Below are 26,426 nucleotides of genomic sequence, written 5' to 3' on the forward strand. Positions count from 1 at the left end.
ACTACTAGCTACTACTAAATATTGTAGAAACATAATTTTCTGTAAAGTTGCTTTGTAACGATTTATTTTGTAAAAAGCGCTATACAAATAAACTTGAACTGAATTGAATTAAATGGGAATATGTGCCATTAAAGGGTTAGTTCACCCAAAAATGAAAATTAGCCTGTGTTTTACTAACCCTCAAAGCATTCTAGGTGTATGTTAGGGCTGCACGATATTGAGAAAAAAATGACATATTTGCGATATTAAATTTTTCTGCGATATATATTGCGATATGAAATCTAATCAAATTTTTTCTTACAAACAAAAATGGGGTGAACACACTTACATTCTCATTTTAAATGATTTAAACATCAGAGTATTATTTAAATTAGAGCAAATTATTTGTTTGTAACTTTAGGATAGTTTGAATTTTTAACATATTAACTAACATGAACTTACCAAAAGCAATACTTTTGTTACTACATTTATTAATCTTTGTTTATCTTAGTTTATAAAAACACAGGTGTTCATTGTTTGTTAATGTTACTTCACAGTGCATTAACTATGTTAACAAATACTGTACAACTTTTGATTTCAACAAAGAAGGCTATAGCCTAAATGTTGAAATTAACAATGTTGTAGAAGTGCAGTTTAGTAATAGTAATTGTTAAATAATGTAATTAAATAGTTTAATAAATAGAACATTATTGTAAAGTGTTACAGATTTTTTTATACACCAATTCAGACGTCTCGTGAGTTCAGTGGTGGACAGGTCAGTTGTTTAAACCATTCATTAAATTGAATTGGTTCAAAGGAATCATTAGTTCGTGAATCAGACGTGTACGGCACACGTTGTGTAATTATCTCTGCAGTTTAGGATATCGCACAAGACTTGACAACACAGAAAACATTTCAAATCACTGGATAGTTTTTTTTTTTTTTTGACACCATCGTGTCAATTGATTTTGATTAATATGCACGAGGGGTAGAGAGAGCAAGACAGTGCTCGTGTTGTTTGAAGACGGTGAAGGTGAGCACGTGGCCGGGGCTCTCTCGCACTCTCTCTACTCGTTCTTATATGCAACTTGTTAAACTGACAGGACTTAAAAATGCAAATGATAAACTTTCACTCTATGATTGTTAAGCTGTGCAATTAATTGGCAAATCACATTCGTCAAGGGCCGGGGAGCAGCTGCCCCGTACAGTTAATGAATAACGGATCAACTACGACAGCCTACATCGCACATCCTGCGATGTGACTATCGTGGATTGTACATCACGATATCGATGCTTAAATGACACATCGTGCAGCCCTAGAGTATGTGACTTTCACACACACACTAAAGTCCTGTGAGAGAACTAACCCTTTAAGCTCCAAAATGTAAAAAAAAACACAATAAAACTGGCCAATATGTCTTACTACTATATTCCAATTCATCTTAAGTCAACCATTAGGTTAGTACATATATATGTATGACATATAGACCAAACTTAGTCATTTTTTTTTATTGAAAAATACACTGTAGCTCTATAATTAAATATGGGGAACTGAGATTGACTGATTTAGGTCTGATATCATTTTAGAGTAAACTACTCATTTAAATGTTGGGTAACACTTTATAATAACTGCATGCTATTAATCATTAGTTAAGCATTCGGAAACAGTTAATTCATCATTTATAAAGCATTAATAGACATTTATAAGCAGTTTATAAATGAAGATCTAAATGCTTTATACCTGATTTAAGAACATATCTATAATGTATTTAATAATTGTTTTTTCATACTTTATTAATGATCAATTTATCATTTCTAAATTAAGTATAGCATTATTTAAACACCAGTTATTAAGGAGTTGTCAGTGGTTCATAAGATCACTTAGAAATTGTAAGTAAATGATTAATAAACTATTTAAATGTGCATTCATACATCTTTTTATTCAGACATATAGTAATAGTTACTTATAGTGTTTATAGTGTGTAAATTGTTTATTAACATGTATTTCTACTGTAGTTCAGGGTTAATTCAGGTAGTTATAAAAAATGTGTAGTTGTTAGTTAACTATTTTTGTGAGCTCATCTAAAGTGAGGACTATTTATGCCTTGTAAAGCTTTTACAAATGAGATTTAAAGGCTGTTAATATTTCTATGTTCTGTATCACTGTGTTGTGTTTGTTTCCGTTTTTTGTTTAGAAGATAACTGAGCCTTTAAATATCCTTTATAAATGCTTTACAAGGCATAACTAGTCCTCACTACTAAATGCTTTATAACTACCTGAATTTACTAAATTTCTTGTGATCTTATGAATCACTGGCAACTCCTAAATAACTGGTTTGTAAATAATGCTATACTTCATTGAGAAATTATAAATTGATCATGAATGAAGCATGAAAATACAATTATTAAACATTATAGATATGCTTTTAAATCAAGAATAAAGCATTTATATCTGTATTTATAAACTGCTTATTACTGTCTATTAATGCTTTATATGTTATGAATTATCTGTTTACTTATGCTTAATTAATGATTAATAGTGTGCAGTTATTATAAAGTGTTACCAAATGTTGCAGTTTGTGTATTTTTATGTATGATTAATAATAGATGTTAATTCAACACTAGGTATCAATTAAGCTAAATAGGTAGTGTCAGTTACATTATATATGCACACACTCCCCAACGTTTTAGGTCGCTTACATGGTTCGTCCTATTGAGTGATTCACAAACACTTTGATTGTTTGAACACAAATGGGACAACCTTACTTCTCTTATTTTTTCTCATGACAAACCACACGATAAAAGTGGATCATAGTGGTACATATATGAGGAAAGCAGAAGAACAATGAAGCGAGGGAACAGGGAAGCATCAGTTGCTGCAGAACTAAAATACGGACGTTGATGGTCTAGCGCAGGGGTCGGCAACCTTTTCGGCATGACGTGCCATTTTTAATTTTTCTGGTTAACCACTGTGCCAACAACAAGGGGGCAAAGTCGCTTCATTGTATGTAAAGGGAGACAGATACAGACAATTTACACCGCTCTCAAAATGGCCATATTTTTGAAAAATTTTCATCACTAGACACAGCAGTCGGTCATTTAACATTTCTATCATAAAATGGATTATTAAAAGTTGACTGTAATTAAAAGATGTCACTTCATCTTACCTCACTCTCTTTAACGTTAAACTGACGCTTCACGCTCTGCTTCTGTAAATGGTAAACCCCGCCTACTTTGATTTGATTGGCCATCTCAGTCATTTTGACATTGACAAGCGCTGTGAGACCCCTGAGGATTGATCTGAAGCGCCTAGTATGTGCATCATTCGCATCCGTAGACTAGCGCATGTTAATTCTCACACTTAAATAGTATTTATAGCTCCTATGAGACTATGAGAAGTTATTACCTCAAAATGTACATCTGTATGCAGTTTACGTGCCAGTGATTATCCCTCTATCCCTCTATCCCATCATGACATAGGTTGCCAACCCCTGATCTAGCGTCTTTTTACACGTAAACATATTCTGCTCTAATTATATACAATTCTAAATTAAATAAAAAAAAATAAAAAAACACAATAATAAATATTAAAGCATTGTTTATTTACACACACCGCTGTTCAAAAGTTTTTTTTAAATTACATGTGATCAAATAAATGCAGCCTTGCTTCTATCAAATATTATATATATATATATATATATATATATATATATATATATATATATATATACACACACACACACACACACACACACACACACACACACACACACACACACACACACACCTTTCTGAACACTATAGTGTATCTTAAACTATGCACGGTTTCACTCAAATTTAGTAAATCAAACGCTACTCACTGTGATTGACTGTGTGAGTGAGTTCTTCGGTTGATTCTAATGTTCTATCAACCCTAAGTTTAAAGTGGATTCATTAAAAAGAACCACTCTGAGTCATTTGTTCACTAATTGCCAAACACTGGTCCCATTATGTTTGATGGTTGTGTGAAACTAGCGAGAACACCGCAATAGAAAGATCTGTCTCTTTTTACTGCCTTTGACTCAGCAGTGATTTTTTTTTCTAGCGAAGACATACTGCAAGCTCAGAAAAAAACAATTTCTTATTCTAATGCTGCTCAATAGAAAATCTACTGTCCTTGTTTTGTTTAATGGAACTGGTTCTGTATAAGAGGGCTATTGATTCCCAACACTACATGCAGTGCACTTTTAAAGAATCAGATTACATCACTGTTAAGCAGACACTCAAACATCCAGTCTATTGCACAGTTTACATTAATGAATTGGCTGATTATACAGTGATCTTTCACCCACATTAGTTTTTTCGTTATGTTGGACTTACATTCGTTTCATATATGTCCTAATGCCAAATTCCCACAGTGCCTGCCAGGTGTGTGCACAACCTGACACACAAACATATTGCAGAGGAGAACAGAAGATGCTTTGTGTCACTCAGCCGCGGAGGCTGTGGAGCGTCACCCTCCTGCCCTCTCATGGGCCAACCTAGACAGTGCCCAACCACCTGGTCTCCACAACAACCCTTAAACATAAACAGCCCGTCTAATCACAATGGCAGACCACAGAGGGAGGGGCGTGGCCACAGGAGGTTGTCAATTCATGTGGAAGAACATTAGAGTCAGCACAGGGAAAGTGAGAGAGAGAAAAGAGCGAGGAGGTGTGGTGCAGAAACGGTCCGTATACTCATGACGGCTACTCTCATGTTATATAAATAGCTCATATGAAACCGTGAGAGAGCAAATGTTTTACCACTGTGACCACAGACTAATGACAGCAACGAAAAAAAATTAACATGTTAAGTTTCTGACCAGCACTACTCCTCCGCCTATACATTACTGTATACAGCAGTGAGTGGTGTGACAAAAATCTTGCACACACACACACAAATAAAAAAAATGTAAACATAAAAATACACATAACTAATGACAAAAAATAAAAACTATACCTATTTTTTCTTAAGATATAATACTTAGTATACACGTTCTTGATGTAAAATTGGGTGTAGTCATTTGCAACCTGTCATCATCTCTAGTTATTTTTAGCTGTATAAACAGCTTTTTTATTTTTTTAAACAGCTCATGCTGTTTGATATTGAAAATGGTTTTATATTTTTTTCATAAACACTGGTTTGTAGCGCAAGTAGTTTGACTGCTTACTGCACTCTGTTGTTCTTGTAGGTATTAAACAATGGATAGTTTGTTAAATCCAGTGAATCATTTACTTTAATAAACAGAATACATAGACTTATATAAATATAAATCAAAAATATAAACCTATAACTCTGACTGGATGAGCCACATATGAAGTCAGTGTAAAACAGACAATATACACATTTTATTGTGCATTCACAAGGCATAAGTCCAAAAACAAATGCCATTACATTGGAGCTGTATGTGTCCAAAAGCAGCAATTCCATGGTACTTTCTCGTGATTTAAAAGCAGGGCAAAGTGCAGGACTCAAATTCTTGCAGATCATAATAAGAGATTCAGCGTAAGCCCACTACAGATGCATCCATAGCCATCTCACTCTGGGACAGCAATTCATAAATCCTGCAAATTAGCAGCTTTAATTGGTGTCTGGGGAGTTTGGTGGAGTTGGGTCCACAGAGAGAGAGGAAATGACTGCAATTAACAGATTGGGCTATGATTGGAGCTCTGTGTGGATGTGTTTGTGGAGCTTCCAGCTGGAGGAACAAAGTGGGGATGCTAAGGGGAAGATGTGACTTTGTTTTGACACAGTTGGTTAAACAGGATGTGATGTGCTGAGACGGGTTAATCAGTAATCTTACAGGGACTGGTCCGGCCTGGGATGAACAGCTGTTGACTGCAGGGCGAGGTGGGGGAGCGCTGTCCTCTTACCCATGATGACCTCAGAACTAGAGCTGAAATGATTCCTCTGCCTCGAAGCCTCTTTTAATGTATTTTAAATCTTACGTCAGGTTCTTTTGCAATGATTTTTTTAATTTGACACGTGTTTACGTCATCCACAAAGCGGAAGGAGAAACAAGCGCTGCGTCCGAAATGGCATATTGCAAGGAGTCAACAGTGTTTTGATTTGAGGGCATGGGCAAACGTAAAGAGAACGTCGTGGGATGTGTCCATTACAAGACAGAGCTGGCATACCACAACTAGGGCCCTATGATTTCCGCGATGCAGAAAACGCGGAGGGAATCGCGGAATCCAATCATAAAAACGGAATTTACAGTTTAACATGGAATGGCACGGAATTTGCTAAATTTTGAATTAATTAATCAAAAATAGATCATTGCACTTACATCAAATCACAGTATGGACTATAATATCTTTAAATATTAAGCCGGAACAGTCTATTTAAATATGAATCCTGCATGTTCTGCGTGTCTCTGTTAATGAATGAAGCAGAAGCGTGACTTCCTTTATCACACACACTAAGCGCGTGTGATGCTCGTGGTGATTTCAGCGTCTGCGGTCTCACTAAATAAGGACGTGAACACATGAACAACATCTCCAGAACAGCTCTGACAGTCACTTCATGAGCATTAGACCGTTTTATTTGAGTAAAACTAGCGTCACATCACATACACAGAAATGCAAAGGTACCTCAAACTGTCAAAATAAAAGTCCGGTTTAGTTTAAAGACAAGTATTTGCCAGGTATGTATTACTATTGTTCAGCAGAATGTACATAGCCTACTACTAAAAAAAATAAATAATAATAATCAAACATTATTTTTTTAAAGGTTTAAATAACACATTTCTTCCATGTTTTATTTTTAATAGTAAATCCCCTTTGTTTACCAAAAAGTTATGTTTGCTCGATTTTCAATAATTAAAAGATCAATTAAATTAATGTTTTATGTGTTTAATGTGCATCTCAAAAAATGCTTTATTTAAAACCCCAACTGAATGGCACTTAAATGCAATTCATCTGTCAACTTTATTGTCATTGCACAAAGTACAAGTACAGACAGACAAACAATGGGTAATAATTAAATGTTTATTTTTGCATTTATGCATTTAAAAATTTAAAATATTAAATATTAAAATATTAAATACAAAAAAGGAAACTTAGTTCATTTTAAGAGACCCATGAGTCTTATTTTCTCTTGCATAATTAATATTGCACTTTAATTAAGCAAAAACATATTTTATCCGATAACTCGATTAATCGATGGCATTTTTGGTAGAATACTCGATTACTAAAATATTCGATAGCTATAGCCCTACTCAGAACATACAAGGCCAGACACACCACCACAGAGAAATATAAACATTTTAGGACTTAGACACTGCTCAGTGTCAGCCTTTAAAAGCAGGGATGCATGAAACATCGGCAGATTCCAAAAATTACGTACATGTAATTAGAATAAGTTACAATTTAAAATACTCATAATCAGACAGTTACTTTTTTATTGATTGGTATGTGATACATATTATTCACATAAAAGCAATATTTTATTTAGAATTCACTGTTTCTCCCTAATTCCATTTTTCAATATAAATCTTCCTTTCTAAAATAGCCTTCCTCTTATATGCAGTCAGAAAGTCTTCACACAAATAACAGTCACTAGTCAGGTGGCAACACAGCATTTGACACCTGGATTTACAAAAATCATTTTAGGTTTAAGAAGTCTTCTTCATACTTGGCATTACATCCATCCTTTGCTATAAATCCTCTTGTTATCAGAGTTGAAACAGCTGATAAAAATCTTCACAATAAATGTGTAAATAAGTACAGTACAATAATCACAATAATAATTTATCAGTTGTTTGGACTTGTTTTGATGCCACCCTATTACAGCAATGGATACATTATGTAGCTAATGCTAAATGTATCCAAATTTGTTAAAGAAGCAAACTCATTTACATCTTGGCTGACCTGAGAGTGAATAGATTTTCAACAAATGTTCATTTTTGGGTGAAATATTTCATAAATGTCAATCTTTTAATACGTTGCATTTAAAACGTGATAGAAAAATACTTTAGAAAGATACTTTACACTGACCACTCACCTTAAATTTACTTTATTAAAATTTACCAAAAATGTAAGCATTCATATGATTAGAAATCTAAGCCATACGAGAGTCAAACTCACCTAAAAACAGCTGCTGTTAAATGGATTCACCTTCTCTTTAAATGAGCATTAATTTTGTTTAGAAATATAAAAGGTGCACTTTAGGGTAATTTCCCTAAAGTAAAATTGCACAAAATGCTTTTGAACAGAAGAAATGACTTGGATTTGTGCCATCGCAGTGACAGGAGAGTGCTTCGTGTCATTCATTATTCACAACATCAGCATCACAAGCCTTTTAATATTGTGCCACTCTAGCCAAGCAGCTCCGAGACGACACACCATCGTCCCTTTGCCCTTTAATCTGCATGCTCAAACATCTTCCTTTTAAAAAAAGCTGGAGATGCTATGCCCTCAAAACATGCCCTCCGTCCAGCTGAGCCCCTCTAAACACATGCATACTGTAAAGAGGTTAGTTACAGCCACTGGCAGGACAATAGACCCAATAAACTGAATGTAATTACGTTTGCATTCATTTGTATTGGAATCAATTGCATGATTGTGTAATTCAGTCAATGTTTAATTTGACATTTATGAGGACTGACTCTGCAATTATTGCAATGTTTGGGGAGGCAAATCAATTTCACTTCTTTAAATTTCTGTGCAATTAGCACATTTGTCCAAGCTACGTGATTTTTTACTCGTCAAACATTATTGTCGCATGAGGAGGTCATGCATTTCTCACAGTCCGACACCTGACCATGTTAAATAATTCACAATGCTTGTATTCCTTTCCTCCATTGTTACAGATGGGACCGTGCAATATACAGAGCACCGAGCGCATGCTCTTTTGTTGAAGTCACAAGTACTACAATCCTCCCCTGAGAGACATAGTTTCATATTTAAATAGGCTGCCGTCAGCATGCCTGGAACATTTGCATGTCTTTCCTTATATCCCCCACTCTGCATAAACTCACCTCCTGTGTGTGTGCTCCAAACCTAAATTTATATGGTTTTAACAACATTTAATTTGACATAAGTATGCCTTAAGAAAGCTTAACAACAACAACAAATATCGTCACCATCAAGGCCATTATTATTAGTAGTATGATTCTGGCATAGTTCAGGAGACTCAGTGGAAAAAAAAAAAAAGGTGACAAATATATATTGCCAGTCTCTGTTTATTTTCAAGCCAATTGATTCTTCACTGGCAACATTTCCTTTCTAATGGATTAAATGTCTTTACTGTTCCTGCTCACTCTCGCTGTTAAGGAGGAATGGCAAAGGTTTTTGTGCCAACTCTTGAGGGAATATCTGCAGGACAGAACAAAGTTATCTCTGGCATGACACTGGGACTGCAAATTCAGCAGCGCCCCATTTTCAGCTGCAGGTCTAAGGCTCACTGTTCTCCCCACCCACTGTGTTTCTGTCAGGCTGGGGCATTCCTGGAGCAACCAGCCCATGACGAGATGACCTAAATGAGGAAACTGTGCTTACTAATGTGTCGGAAAGATCTAAATAGTACTTTTTACATTCTGATTTATCACAGAAATCAGCTATATTGAAGGTACAGTTCTGCCTTTCTCTCCTTTAAAAAATCCATTCCACGGGGTGCTTTCTCATGACTTCTGTACACCACCTTTGCCCCAGCTTTTCAAAGGGTAATAAGGCTAAAAGGTGACGAGCCCACGGTCTTTGTACCGTGCCAGGAACATGTATTAGCATACAAAAAGAGGTGAGTTAGCTGCCTGCTACATTTCTAAAGGAATGGAGGAAAAAAGTTGGACTTAGGAGCCGAAAGCAATAATTGCTTTATTAAAGCAAGTGAGAAGCTGCAAGCCCAAAGGGAACACTTTTTCTCAGTTTACCGCTCTATCAAATATATGCATATGACTTTCCATGCTAGCTAATTAACATTTTTGAAAATGGTCATGGGAAGTGTTCAGTGTCAGGTTGGAAAGGGGGAAGTGAATCTAAAAGAGGAAAAGGTGTTTACTCGGATAGTGAGACACAGTGTTCAATGAATTTCCATTTTACCTGCAAATGCTAATGGAGTCAATGAAAAGGTTGGAAATAACAATGCTTGCAGTTTGTTCTTTTTCAAGGTGCACTCACTAATTTTTCTCCTAATCAAAAAAAAAATGCTTTATGATATATATTATATTATTATAGTACATGGGATGGCAGGTCAATCTGACAAAGTCAGTGCTTAACCTACCCAACAACTGAACCAAATTTTAAACAAATTAGTGTGGAGGCGGCCCATAAAGGGATAACCAAAATTCTATCATCATTTCCTCACCCTAAGGCACTTTTACACAGCTGCTCTGTGCCTTCTCAAAATTCATTGTAAAGCAGCAATGCTGCATCAAAACCAGACTAAATGAAGCCTGCTCAGACCCACATCAGCACCTAGGAATCAAATTAAACAGTTGTAACTGCATTTAAGACAAATCTCTGAGCAGCATTAAACTACCTGTCTAAAGAAGCACTTTTCAGAAAAACGTCTGTGCCACAGTTCAGTCTAAATTTAGTCCTACCTCTCATGTCACTCCAAACTTCTATGACTTACTTTCTTCTAAGGAACATAAAAGGAGACATTTTTGTTATCCATCCACTTCAGATAGCCTAAACCATCAAATGAGAGAGCACCATAAATCAAGCTTCCTACCGTCTTCTGAAAGATCTCCAACAGCCAGCTCATGAGAGGTATTTAAAATTTGGCCAATTCGTCTTGACATGGACAGCAGAATCCCTGAAAACGTTTGAGAGCTCAGTCCCCGTCTAAGCGGTGGAGTCTCGTTACGCATTTCACTCCCCGGTTCAGACGTAGATCTTAAAAAAGGGGCTGAGCTACGAGATAACCAGTCCCTCTGAAGATTAGCATGCTCCAGGAGGACACCGCGGCTGGTGACCCTCTGAGGGTCCGGGAGACTGTGGACCCTGGAGATAGGAGGATTGGAAGGATGCGCACTGCTGCTGCTCCTGGACCATGTCAAGCTCTGTGTGTGCATGTTCCATCCAGCCAGGTTCCTTCTGTCATGCGTGTCCAATGGCTCCTCGGGAACTGAAACTGAACGGTGCTTTAGCCAAGGCCTGCTGAGGAGACGCCAGGGACGAGTGCTCTCCCTGCCAGACGAACAGCGTGATGGATTCCTGTTTGACCCTGTTTGCTCCTCCGGTGCGGCCTTCCATGGTAAACTCATGGTTGATGAGGGGAGAAAAGCTAAAAAGCTTAACAATATCCAGAAGCAGGAAGCCAAAAATCTAATTTAGTCCGTTTCAAATGCAACCAATTGCATCAAAGTCTCATCTCGATGAGCTAGGCTCAATCTAACAGAGTTATCCGAACATAATATTCTAAATTTGATGCCTGACATAGCGGATACCACCATCCCTGAGATCTCCGTGTAGAAACATGCCGAGCAAATGTCTCTCAGTGAGCGAGCAAGACATCCACTGGTGAGCCGCCACTTCCTGGTTGCTGCTTGGCTTTCTGGGAGGAAATAAGTGTCAGATATATGTGTGCGTAGAAACACTTTGCCTCACTATCCAATCAGAGCATGTGCTGCCCATTTAGTGGCCCCACTCTGTGGTTAGCACAACACAGACCGTTTCATGAAAGTAAAATCAGAAGAAGAAAAAAAATGCCCTGACTTCAGAGAATCTGGTACGTCAGTGTCAAGTGCAGGAAATGTACCTCATTCGGCTTCTGTAGAGCTCCAAGTATAAATTCATGTTAGTGATAAAAATAAGCACTTTAAAAATAATAGCAAATGTAAAATGCGAAAAAAATAGAAATGTTCCATTGAATTAGAGAGAAACTGAAGTGTAACCTCAAGGGATTTCCCTGCAAAATGTTATGCAATAGAGGGGAAAAACAGAACAAATATGGAAGTTTCATATTCTGGATAACAAAACAGTTACCGGTAGTTCTGACTGGTATAATATTAGAAGTGATATGGAGTATAACAGCATAGAGATTTTTATCACTGCTCTCAATCTAAATAAACCTGCTGTTGTCTGTATCATTACAGTTTATTTATACAGTGAAGACTATTCGGTGTTATTTTACAGCTGAAAAGATTATTCAGTTTCTGTAGTAATTCTGTACTGAAATAGGCCTATTACTGTTAGACCTATACCTAAAAAACTTAAAGTACTGTTAATTTAATTTGTAACTTGTTATGGTTTTTGTTTGTGCTATTGCTCATTTAATTGTTGTCTTTTTAGTTTTGTAGGACAGAGGTTTAAGCACCAGGAGGAATGGGACGTGGTCAATGGGAAACAGTCCTGACACCACAGCTCAGCAATCTTGTATATGTTCATGATGAATCACAGCCGTGATATATGAAGATCAAAAGTATTGTACAAAAGGAGACACGGTTACAATGGATGTCAGTTTGATCTTGATTACACGAATAGTTTGATAATCATATCCTTTTTTAACATTTGCGGTCAATAGCATGTCGGTGCCACATCAGTAAACCCACATCTGTGCAAAAGCCAAATGAACTCAAGAGCAACCAATGAACCAATGAGAAAGTTAAAGAAGAAAATTCCTTTCGAGTCAGATCCTTTCAATGCTGATAACCAAAATGGTTTTCAAAGCGACAAGGTTTTTAAAGTGAATCAGAAACATTATCATGTTTTCATTCTCATACATTTAAATAAGAAAGCCACTGTAAAAACTGTATGTCCTTTGGTGACGTTAAAAAGAAACATGTAGTGGGTCAGCAGGACTCTGTCATATGACAGATTTTGAGTTTGGGCAGTACATTTCGCTGGAAGTCGCTTTGGATAAAAGCTTCCGATAAATGTATATGTTAAGAAACTGAGCCCACTTGGCTATATATATATATATATATATATATATATATATATATATATATATATATATATATATATATATATATATATATATATATATATATATATATACACACACACACCGAACACAGCGCGCAAGTAACCAACTAATCTGTTAAGCTTTTACAAGTCTTGTGTTTGGATGCTTTAATGGTTTAAATCGACAAGCGGTAAGGCTTAAAAACACATGAATCAACTGAGGCAAAAAGGCGGAAAATTTTGTTGAACTCTAAACAGTTTACTTCTATGTCATTGCTATGAACTTCGACTCACTCAGGGTCTTGTACATATTTTTAAACTAGGCTAGATGAATATATAGCCTAGTATATATTTTTAAATATTTTTATATTTTTAAACTAGGCTAGATGAAGTTAAAACATTGAGACACAGATATTAAGCATAAAATTGATTTTAGTAAATTCTTTTTACTACCTTTTACTACAGCGCGGACACCCTGAAATAACAGCTGCAACTTTCAGTTGCAATTTTAACAATGTGTTATTAAATACCGGAATACCTAAGATTAATGAATTTTCCGAAGAATTTTTCATTGGCAGTTTATGTTAACTAATGAATTAATTAATGTTAACTAATGAAGCCTTAATGTAAAGAGTGAATGAACAATAAAGAATCAAAACACTAAATCACATATTATATCATATTAAAACAATATCTAAAGCATGTTTAAAATGTAAAAAAAAGTTTGAAAAGAAATAGCCTATTAAGTCTAAATATTTAAGTGTTTGGTGCTGTGATGAACACCATAGCAAATCCACAAATCTGAATTGCTAATTAAATATGTTTTAGAAATTAGCAGCTGCTTTAGGTATGGGGTTTTCAGGGTAACGGCTGCATTTTCTAGAGCTGAATGCCATCTGCTGTCAGAGAGTGAAGGTGCTTTCATTCAGCGCGTCTCACATGTATAGTTTAAAGTTTGGACACAACAGATAAAGTAACGTTCACACTACATCCGACATCCATGAGCTTCTATTATTATGGCATGTTTTGAAATTGGTGAAGCAATTTCCTGCCTTTTGACGCTCTGCGACAGTCCAGTATGGACAGCAGCAATTAGCACCCTGTTACAGCCATCAAACAGGCTCTGTGCCTGGAGGCAGCGCATGAAAGCAATCATTAAACACCAGTATCCCTCTCCACCACTACCAGCGTGAGATTCAGATAAACCTCATTATCAATGCCACAATCTGATCTGAAAAAGAGCAAAGGTCATGTTTCCTTTCAGTGTTTCTGTAATTATTCTACAAAGCACATAAGGTTCGCCATGTAGGCCATTATGACTGCTTAAAAGAAGTGCTAATGCAGGGCTACTAACATTTGTTGAGATTACTCAAAGCTTGTTGTCCTCTCCTCTCTCTCTTTAAAATCTGTGATAAGCCATCACCTTAAAAAAAATATTCAAAAAAGAATTCAAAATTCCCCCAACCTCTGCAGCAAAGGAGGACACGTTGTCTACACACCACAGAAAGTAATGACACAAGGCGCCCTTCTACACCTACCTCCACTTTGGAGTGATTTTTTAGCTCTACTATTTAGTGCAGGATGAAACCAGGAGGGACTGGGCATGCACACACACCTCTCTCCAAAAAATAGCATTAGGCCCTACAAATCTGTCAGAAGAGTATCACAAGAGAGCAGAGGGGACAAAAGGGAATTAAAAAAATAAAATAAAAACCTTGTACAACCAAAGCACATGAAAGTTACATCAGCAGTTACTGATGGTAATGATAACAAAAATCATGAATCATATTATGAAGGCCTAGAGTCATGAAAACAAAAGCATGATCTAAGAGGTAATTTTAGTTACTACTACTACAAAAAAAAAAAAAAAAAAACTGCATGAAAAAGCACTTTACAATAATAATGAAATCCATGATGCTTCAAACTGTTGCATAATTACATTGTGAATATCCGATGGAATGCCCAGCCTGAGCTCCTGACAAAATCTCAACAGTATAGTAAACACACAGATGAATTCTACCATGCATATTTTTCTCTCAGCCAGGACAGACCCCCTAGAAACACAGAAGAGTGTATTTTTAACCCACACATAGGTTAGTGCTCTTGCTTTGGCTCTTAAGTAGGGGAAATCCTGCCTTAACCAGACATCGCTCCAATGTGGAGGCTGAAAACAATTCTTTCCATCTCCTCCGTACAGCAGGCCCACAGGAGGTTAGGCATCTACAACAGCATGAACATTAGGTTGCTTTCAAACAATGTTAAAAGTGAGGAATCTAAGAAATATCTGCTTCGACCTGGAACCCCAAACAAATGAAGCAAATCATAAAAAATGACCCTCATGTGATTACAGAGCAGAGGACATGTAAAAGGCTTAGTTTACCCAATAACAAAACCTGTCATCAATTACTCCTCATCGAGTATCTCCAAACTTGCCTGAATTTCTTCTGTGCGTCAAAATTGAGGTGTTTTTGAAACATCTTAGTGTTTTTGTCTATTGAGAGTGAGGAGTCACGTTCCGATTTGGGTTGATTTGGGAGGGGTCTGAGCCGGTCGGCCCTGATGGCAGGATACGCTATCGGTTGCCAGGGTCAATGTCTTCAGAACTTCACAGAGGCGCGACTAAACATTTCAGAGCGCTTTCATTTTTGCGCATTTATTTTGTCGGCGGAACAGATCGAGACGGATCTACGAATACGCGAAAGAAAAGGAAGTAAAGCAATGCAAAAACATAAGGCAAAAGAAAGGGGACCTTACAGGAACAAGCTCACACCAAGCGCAAAACAGCGGTGTTTGGAGAAGCTCTCAGGAATCCGAAATATCGACCCATACGAGCTCCCTGCAGCAGCACAGAGACCTGAACAATTTACCTCAGTGCACACATATGGACATTGGGAATTATATCGTTTACGATGTAAGTCACTTTGCATTCACACTGTTAATGGCTTTAATCTAACCCGGACATTTACATCTCGCGATCACACATTTAACTACCCTAGCTAACCCAGAACTGGTTTGTCCACTTTGCAGTCCCCAACAAAAAAAACCTGGTACAGTATGTGTCACTGGGTTAAAATCAAATTATAACTAAACATATACAGCTTTAGCCTACATCAAAACATGTTGGAAACGTTCGTATACATTGAACATCTTGTTACAATCTAGTGTTTACGAAACAGTCGCAGTTAATTACTTTGTCATTTTGGTCAAGAAGCGCATTCTATATGCAATGTAATTACAATACACTAAAACGCATGTGAATAAACTTACTTTGGCCAGTACAACACTGTTTTCATCACCTGCTGTAGATGGAACCAGCCACAGCAGAAAGCCTCGTAACTTTCCAAAGACTTGTGGCTTTTAAACTCCTGCATTGTGTAGTAACTTAAACCAAAAACAATATAATTCCCAATGTCAATATGTGTGCATGGAGGTAAATGGCCCAGGTCTCTGTGCCGCTTGAGAGCTTCTCCAAATACCGCTGTTTTGCGCTTGGTGTAACCTAAAAAAAACTGTATTCCATTGTTCTTATGTTTTCCATATGTATCGTGTGAGGTACTGCAGTAGTTTTTAACGCAGCAGTAAGTTCCAGGTAGTGTTGTCACGGTACCAAAATTTCAGTATTCGGTACCGATACCAGTGAAAATCCACGGTTCTCGGTACCAATTTCGGTAGCCAAAGCAAAACACAATATGCTAATAAAAAATAAAAAACACACTTTTTATCACTAAAAATAAAACCAATGCCATTCTTTATACTTATTTACAATTGTGATTAAAGTTTTTTTTTTTTACAAGTAATACAATTATGAAAAACAGTTAACAAGTTTCACCCAAATTTTATTTGTCTTTTAATTAATGAAATTTGAACACATTCTACGGACACAGCTCTCTACGGACACCTCTGCAATTGAATTGCCATTGGCCATTAAATATTTTAGTTTACTCGCCAGACTGATATATAATTAGAACTTTAGTAATTAGAAGTAAACCTGATAACCATGTTTAAATGCATATTAGTCAATTTAACTGAACATTTTAACTGGAATGGTGGTGGTGCTTTTTTTTTTGTCATTCAGTGATTCTGTAAAAAAAAAAATACTGGTGAGAAAAAAAATACTGATAAGATAATACTGATACGAATTCTAATAAGAAGAACTATAAAAACACACTAAAGATTACTAAGGATTAATTAGCTGCTGGATTCATGAATATTAATCAGGTATTGTGCATTCGCTCAAACTGATTTGCTGAAATCAAAACGAACGATAATAGGTGAGCGCCAGCCAATGAGATTGCGCATTAACTCAACACACTAATGTTAAAGGAAAACCCAGCTATTCTTAAAAGCTGAAGATTTCCATCGATATGCCACTATTTTGACAGGAAAATACATCCAAGGATAGTTTAAATGTAGTGCGTCAAAATTCTCTCTCTCTCAGTCTCTGCGTGTGTGTGAGAGAAAGCGAAAGCGATCTGTGCGCCTTCACACTAGTGGTAAACACAGGTGCGCTGTGCATCCATTGAGATGAACTGAATCACACAGATCACCTGACTGAGAGTGAAACTTTAAAGCGCTCAGTCAGAGAGTGTCCGGCGAGTGAACATATATCTGAGCTAAACTTATACTTATCTTCCAACTCACAAAATGGCGAGTAAAATCTGAGAATTTATTAGCCATTGGCTAATATTAGACATCATTTAGTCGCCAGAAGGAAGATTTAGTCGCATATGCGAGTGATGTACTCGCAATGTAGAGGGTTGCTATGTAGTAAACAAACCCGCACGTCTCTGCCATTCATTAATTCACACAGAGACATGCAGAACATGCGATTTGAGATTCTGTCCGCGTCTTCTGCTTCGCGGTAATCATAGAGCTGTATGCGTCAAGAACCGGGTTTGAACGGGACCTCAGTACTACAGGTACTTAAAGAAACCTGGTACCGTCACATTTTAATTTTTTTAGTAACTACTTGGTACCGAAGTACCGGGTCTTTTGACAACACTACTTCCAGGCATGGTAAAACAGTGCAGAATTGTGAGAACCTCCTCTTAACAACACATGTAAACAATCCTGTTTCGCCGCCGGTATCCTTCCAACAATTTTTTTTGAATGAGATTTGGTTAAATAAGGTCTGTGGTTAACAATCAATTCTTTCATTTTATTCTGACATAAAATGAAAAATACCTTGTAATTTTTTAAAAGCTTTTCCTTGTCATGAAAAGGGCAGTTACTAACAAGTGTCAGGGACATTACCAATGTAAACTCATCTATTCAACTAGTCTGCTTTTACATTCTCAGCCTGTGTTTATAATCATACTCTTGCAAACTATTAGTAAAAGTAAAATATTTTTATTTGAGTTGTTGGAAGCTTAATGGTGGTGACGTTAAAGTCACATGACTGTGGTGTAGTTTCTTTAGATGTATGTTTAGCTTTTTACGCGTGACATTTAAGGTCTCTGCACACGGAGTCCTAAATTTTCTTTTTATTCGAAAGTATTAGAAATCAAAAAAATCTGTCACACACAAAAACCTTACACACAGTCTCTGATGCGTAAACGTTTACTTCAGGATGTCTGTGGCTCAGTTTGATGTTTTGCTAACGATACTAGAGCCACATATTAAAAAGACCCCCAATTTTTATGAACTCAGCGTGCAACAATTTTTTTCGGTGCTTTGTGCTGCGAGATGAAATGGATGAACTTGGCAATCCGCATGCTGGATTTTGACGTTTGCTTGTACGGTGGCTCTGAACGGTCAAAACACTTAAGATGCTTGCTACAGATAAGAAAAAAAAAAAAGATACAAATTTTTAATGACAAATGAATATTTCGAAGGCAGTGTGTAAACATGATTGATAAAACACAAGGACGCATTTATTTTTTAACATGCAGAAATTTCAGATGAAATTTTCAGACTCAGTGCGCAATGACCTTAAGGCGTCAAAATTCACAACTGGTGTTAATTTATTAAGATGATCATGATAAACATAAGATTATTGTTATGTTATTTTCAGTGATAATCCCCCACCCCCAAATAAAAATCAATGGGAAAAAAAATGAACTTCTTGGTTGTCCTGCATAAACCCATCATCACTGCAGCACTTTCGATCTTACAAGGAATAGCCCTTCACATATGAGAGCTAAGAGGACACATGATGCAGCCCTTTTAGAGCATAACTGCCGTCCTATTGTTTGTGCCTCAAAGGACTCTTTAAGATGGGAAAAGGATGTCAAAAAAAAAAAGAGCTCGACTTCACCTGCCTCACTGTATGCGTCCAGTCCAGCTGAACCATTTTCTAAAGCCGTTCATTGCAAAGCCCTGATAAGAGTAACAGACTGAGTGGAAACACAAGACTAAAGGTCTTGTGCAAAATAGATGAGATAGCCCACAAAACTTGGAAAGACATTTCACGGTGATTCACACATTCACAAACAAGACTGACAATGAATTTTAAAAGATGTACACAAATAGATAAATGTTGAAAGCAAAGTGAACGGCAAACAAACACGCCCTGTACACATACCTTCAATGTCTTAATGATGCAGACGTCTATTTATTGATGCGTCACATCAATGGGACTTATCTCAGACTGAGATAGGCATCTGAAATCTTTTATAAAGTAGCCTAACCGCATAGCTTTTTCAGTTGTGGTACTGTTGCTGTACATTAGCATGGTAAGACTCTGGATGCTCCCACAGCAGACTTCGGTCATTCAGACTCAGAGAACCCTGCATCGCCTGACCCCATTTAGGCATTCTCGATCAACGAATCAAACGGGGCTACCAGAGTTGCCCAATATCCTTAGGGTCTGCAAACCTGCAAAGTGCATGAAAACGCACAATATCACGTCATATCAGACAGAATTTGCTGGCACCCACATTAGAGATAATGTCTGTAATGGCTCACTATTAAAGTGAAGGAACAGTGTTTTTCAGCTGGTTTTGATTTCTGACCCAGATTTAACTCTGAATAAAATTGGCAACCTCAACAAAGGGCCAAAATCAACCAAAAAAATAATGAATATTAACTATGAACTGAACTGCCAAAAAATAGGCAAAATTAACATAACATGGGCTGAATAAAAACAAAAATGTTATTTTAATAAGGCTTATACACCAACAAGTAGGCCTAGCCTATAGTACAACTTCTTTCAAAAACAGAAACTTTAAACAACCCCAAACATTTGAATTGTTGAATTGAAAATTACATAATACATATGTTTCACATTCTTTCTTGGAAAGAAACCAACAAAACAACTTTAGAAAATGACCAGCAGTAGGGCTTGGATAAACTATTATTTTTTAAACGATTAATCTAATGATAATTTTTTTCGATGCATCGATTAATCTAACGATTAATTTTTCATTTTCGATTATCTCCCCATTAATTGACTACTAACAATTTATACATGTTTATTTACATATCTGAATGAAAAAAAAACATGAATTCCTTAACATTGCAATATATGTTTATTGCTCTTAAAATTACAAAATAAAAGACTGACTAAGAATGCATTACTTTGCACTTGTATAGAGATAGCATTCAATAAAACCTTGAAGCCTTGAAAACACATGAAAACAAGCTTACTGAACACATGCTTACTTTTTAATGAAACAAGCTTACTGAACACATAGGGCCTAGCTTACTGAAAAAAGTTCTTCTTTCAGATAAAAATAACAACAACTTGATGTCTAGCATTCAATAAAAAAGGTCACCCAAAATACTTGTTTAGAGCAATTGAAAGAATATGGTAACCAATGTAAACTTGAGGGTTTAAAGCTAATACAGAGTGCTTTTCCAAAAAAAAAAAAAAAAAAAAAAAAAAAATTATATATATATATATATATATATATATATTAACAGTGGGAGCCAGCAGCCTGTCATGGAGAAAAAAAAAAAAATCTCTGAATGCTCCACGTGAAACTTTGGCGTTCAGCCCTTTATCTATCGTGTCTAATGATTTTGGTTAATATGCACGAGGGAGAGAGAGAGAGAGAGCGCAAGACAGCGCTTGTGTAGTTTGAAGACTGTGCGCGAGCACGCCTGAAACTTTGGTGTTTCGCCCTTTTTCTATCGTGATTAATGATTTTGATTATTATGCACAAGGGAGAGAGAAAGCAAGAAGCGCTCGTGTTGTTTGAAGACTGTGAGTGCGCGCGCAGCCAGGGCTCTCTCTCGTACACGCCCTGTACAAATAAGGCTTTGACAGCCGCCAAAAAAAAGATCAATGCAGAAAAACCCCTGGATTGGTTATATAACGTTGTACAGAATGTTGATCCGGCCATCACGTATATTTAGCGCACATAAGGTAAACGTTTTGCAAACGTTTTTTAGAGAAATAAAAACAGGTCGACGAATCAATGCGCATATTTTGCGTCAACGTATTTTTTGCGTTGACGTCATCGATGACCTCGACGCGTTGTCCCCAGCCCTAACCAGCAGTGTTTTAGCGTTACATAAAAAGCAATTTCACAAATCTGAAATGTTTATTTTAACATCAATATACACAAAAATCATTATTATAATAAAGCCACTATTTAAAAACTCTTTCCTCAACTTAGTAATATATATTAACCTTAATCTTAACATCAGGAACATCCAACAAGTAAACTAATATACCTGAAACTAGAGGTGGACAATTACTTATTTTTGTTATTTTAATTTATCTTTCTTATTAAAAATAAAGAACAACAAACAATATGACTAATACAATACAACAAAATATACAAATGAAATAAACAGTGCTTTAATTTTCAGGCAGGCCTACATTAGATACATTTTACAGTAGCATTCAAGTAAGAAACAATATAGAAACCGAATAATCAAATTACTAAAAACTAAAACACTGCATGAGCTCCACCTGAATTTTGTATACTTAGAGTAAAGAGCAGTGAGAGATTTTCTCTTATTCTTTTGTTTGACAGACAGCTGTTTACTGCGTTAGGATGCTGTGATCCAAATCTGATTTCCTTTCTACCTGTTGCTGTAATGTGAAAAAAAGGAGATATTTTTCACTACTGCATTGCAGTAGTAGGATTTTTTTTTCAGCAATGATAATCAGTAGGAAATATTCAACCAAGGACAAAAGGATTGCTTGGTATAATGCCACTGCTGTTATCAAGCCCACTACAAAACAGCAACTACACCTACCAACCGCCAATCTTCCAAAGGAAGACATACAAGAGAGTGCAAACGAACACACACAGCTGGTGTCAACCAATCAAACGCTAGCTCTGCTAAAGGGAGGGGCCTTGTTATGTATCATGATGTCATTCAGTCCCTAATGCTTTCCTCAAACAAGCCAGCTAAAGTGAAGCATTGTGTATGACAGACATTGCGTTATATGTGCTAAATGGACTGAGCAAACCATTCAATGAACTCCTAGTACACCGGAGCTCGACAATACATGCTCCAAATTTATTGCAACAAAGATGTTGAAATTGCTACAAGCTCAATGTTTATGCACAATAAGGCTTTGCTAATTAAATGCAGTTATCTTAAGTGTACCGACAAATCCAAACAGTAAAGAACAAACTAACATTAAAGTGCTGTTGTTGGTGAAAACTAAATGCTGAGGGCTCTGGTTCCTGTGAGAGCATATCGAATAACCTTGGCGTCACATGAGTCTCTACCAGTAACATGAGATTGTGGAAGTCCGACTGCAGCATGGCTTTTATTATCCTTTTTATTCAGGCATTTTTGCTCTGAGTGTTCATGGTGAATCAGAGCAGACAGGTGGAAAATTATCATTCAGGCTTTTACAAGCAAGCAAACGGCAACCAAATATGAGCAGTCATCAACTACAGCAGTGCTGAATGTAAAAAAACAAAAAAAACAAGAACCTGAAGGTTTATCTTGGATCCGTCTGCCTTGTCTTTCTCATGTTCCTCCATCCCTTATCGTTTTCCTTTGGATACCTTGCTCATTTTCTTCCTTGTATCTGCCAACCATGCGTATCTTTATCAATGGCAGGTGTACCATACAGGCCAGAGAAGATACACTTCCCTCTTGACAGCTTGACCCAGATGATTCCAGATGAGTGGATGCTTTATTGATGCATTTTTCAGTCGACCTGCTCACCCGTAATGGATTACATCGATCAAAGGGCTGTGATAAATCACATGAGTTACATTAACTCAGGGCAAGACAGCATTTAATTATTAGAATGTGCTGCTCAGAGGATACAGCCCAACCTTAAGCAACTTCTAATGAATTATCACCGAATACACAGCTACACTGGATAAATACAATTTGAGGAATGTTATAATTGGATTTGGCTTCTTATGGGCACAGATGAGTCTCACTGCAACCATAGAAAATCAAAGGCACCAAATCCTCTGTGCATTTCTTATGCAGAGTCATGAGCTGGTTAACAAGAGGATGTTGTTTAACCTTAAGGGTGTTATTACAATCAAACCAATTAAGCCAATCAATTCTGACAATCCATGAGTCCTATGGGGGAAGTAACACTCCTATATCAGACGTTAAAAGAGCAGGCAGGAAGCACATGCCACCGGTCTGCTGACACGCTCTAATCAATAGCCCAGAGTGGCAGGAATTCTTTCATGAGATCTCTTGCATGTGGAATTAATGTCCAGCCTTGAGAACGCAAGCTGCAAAGGGAATCTGGGTATTGAAAAAGACATTCCCAAGTCATTTATAAAGAGAAAAATGAAAGCAAAGTTCAGTTGCATACATAAAAATTAGCTTATTTTAACTGAAAATAAAAATAATAAAAAGCTAATTTTGTATCATCCTGAAGGGGTTCATTTTGAGATTATGACCACCTTACTGTACATTATCCTGCTTAATTCATGACAACTTACCAAGTAAATAAATTAAAATGAAATATTGATCTGAAATGACCTTATTTTGTGAGAAGAGACCACAAAGCGATACAAAAAAAATATTAAACTACCACAACTAGCAGTCGTTATAGAACCCTATTTGAACACTGAATGCTGTGACTGACACACAAGTAATCCAGAAAGTCATGTAGCAATACAAAAAAATACATGGAATTAAAAAGTTCTTCACCACCATGATATATTGCAAGAGGAGGAGCAAAATATTCATCCAAGAATGATCAGGCACGGGCCTGAAAACAGGAAAGGGGGCTTCCTGTGTTTTCAGGTAACGCCTGGAATCCCAGGGCATTGTCTTCCAGTCTCCATGAGTGAAAGGAAAGGGTGGAGAACTGACAGATACCTGCCTTCGTCTCCTGGAAAACACCAGACCCCTCCAAGAGGCTCAAAACATACACAAACTAAAGCATCAATCCTAAAAAAGTATTCATTCATTTATTCAGATGACCTGCCCAGAACTAATATTTAAGGAGACAAAGGCACCTTTGAGCCAGCCTTGTGAAAGGAAGCAAAGCAGGCGGCCTGGTGCATCAGAGCCGAGCATGTGAAACTCTTGTGACTACAGTGAACTAAATTCAGGACTCTCCAAATAAGGGGCTTTTCAAATTGAACGTTCAGCACTGCAGGCAACTCACTAACACACTGGTGTGAAGGGCACTGGGCACTGCGTCGAGCTTGATGAAGAACTCGACTGGGCAGCATGTGTTCCACTCAATTCATCACTCTTTGTGACAGAAATCACTGGAAAACTGTCATCATCCCAGTTGGTTTCTAGAAGAAGTGCTATAAGATAGTCTCCTCATTTTCAACCTTTAATAAGCTTAAAAATGAGAGTCTATGTAAATGACAAAAGTGAGAATCCACATTAAACAGGGCCTAATCCTTATCTATAAGGTGCTTAATAGACTGAAAATCAGGGATTAATGGAGAGGCAAGTCAAGGACACATTTAGTCATTTAAACCTAATTGAATCTGATTTTGTCATTGAATTTTAGTCCTTGGATGTAGAAACTCAAGACAACAATATTAGACATAACTCTCATAAAAAAATGAATATTTGTTTATTTAAATGATGTTTAAGGAGAAAGACGTCACTTTTTTAATAATGAAGTTTTTGTCACCATTGCTGAACAAGCTTATGTGAAGTGACATTCATTCAGCCAAGTATAGTGACCCCATACTCAGAATTCGTGCTCTGCATTTAACCCAAAGTGCACACACACAGCAGTGAACACACACCCGGAGCAATGAGCAGCCATTAATGCAGCGGCACCCAGGGAGCATTTGGGGTTCAGTGCCTTGCTCAAGGGCAACTCAGTCGTGGTATTGCCAGCCCGAGATTCGAACCCACAACCCTAGGATTAAGAGGTAAACTCTTTAACCACTGGGCCACGAATTCCAATGATTAGGCATTATACACAACGTCAACAACAAATAGGGTATATTATTTAAAAACAAAAGCATTTAAGCTCAAGCAGAGCAAATGTAAAAAATGAAGCCGACTGTGCCATTAACAGTACAGAATGTGCATTCACTGTCAGATAAGCTCTCTTCTCGGCTCACTCGGAGTACATCTGCGCTTATCTGCAGTCGTGAATGCAGTGATGGACAGCTGACATTCCTCAGTGGTGTCTGGATTTCATGTTATTTCTCATTGAGGTGGTGATATTATGAAAACTCAGCTTCTCTGATGTATTTGTTCAAAAGTAATTCCATTTTGTAAAATCATTTTTTATAAAAAAGTATTTCCAAACTTCACCAGGCAGACAAGGACATTCGGTGATATTTAATATTGAATATAATCAACTTGTTAACATGCTCCACAGCGCCACCCAGTACATTTATTTATAACCCACATTTACGGCTAGCATAGCAACAACACATGGTTGAATTGATTAGTGTTTTTATTTTTCAAATATTGAATAACCAAATTAACTTGCTAAAACTTAGCAGCTCTGCTCTCTGATTGAAAGTCCAAACGGAAATGTTTTGTAACCGCTGCTGAAAAGAACAGCCATGGCCAAAACAAGTCCATGAATAGACAAGTTGGCATGGAAAACATTATTCTTAACAGATTCATAAGGGAAGTGAGTGGTAGAGAAGCCGGCCAGCATCCTTATTGAGCTATTTTGGCTCTGGAATGCCACGATGAATGCACTGGAATTTTGGAATCCAGTCCACTGAGGTCATTCTCGGAACGGTCTGCTTACATCATAGTCCCGGCCCTGTCTGCTGACAGCTACAATGAACGAACGAACGGCTCACATTGGGTGGAGGGGAGGTGGCGCATAGGGGAGCACATCCTGAGCCGTCCACCGCTAACACAATCCCACCATTCACTCCCACCCCTCCCCACCCTCTCCCAGCGTCCTCTACAAGATTAAACACATCTAAGCAGCAACTTCACAAACATCCAACAGCATTCACTTTCATCCACCATGGCAGAACCGTTCCGTACCTTTCCATTTCAATATGAGGGGCATGATGTAAGAAGCTTTGTGGATGTAGGAGAACTTTTTGAACCAGCAGGCCCAAACAGATGCCAAATCTGACAGGGCTACCTACACACCCGCCAATCCCGAGCTTTGTGTAAACGACTGGAGGAAGTGCATTATACATCTCCAAAATTTATCTTAGAGAACTCCAGGCAACAACAAATCCAAAGTGCACAGAAAAGGCTGCCTAATGCAATTCAAACTTACATTTGAAG

General features: G+C 37.1%; 1 protein-coding gene across 4 annotated transcripts in view; it reads right to left on the minus strand.

The window, feature by feature from the left end:
• The window catches only part of LOC113119104 (ras GTPase-activating protein nGAP-like), a 72,538-nt gene that overhangs the window by 42,206 nt on the left and 3,906 nt on the right, over positions 1–26,426 (minus strand). Inside the window, exon 1 of one of the 4 annotated variants that reach the window (XM_026288335.1) lies at positions 10,675–11,799. The exons of 1 other annotated variant lie outside the window; for it this stretch is intronic. In XM_026288335.1, coding sequence (XP_026144120.1) covers positions 10,675–11,209 — 535 coding nt within the window. In that variant the 5' untranslated portion in view covers positions 11,210–11,799. Of the gene's footprint in view, positions 1–10,674; positions 11,800–26,426 lie in introns of those variants that run through there. 2 more of the 4 variants (XM_026288326.1, XM_026288318.1) reach the window with 2 other exon arrangements.

Source organism: Carassius auratus, chromosome 2 (assembly GCF_003368295.1).
Source record: "Carassius auratus strain Wakin chromosome 2, ASM336829v1, whole genome shotgun sequence".
Taxonomy (NCBI): domain Eukaryota; kingdom Metazoa; phylum Chordata; class Actinopteri; order Cypriniformes; family Cyprinidae; genus Carassius; species Carassius auratus.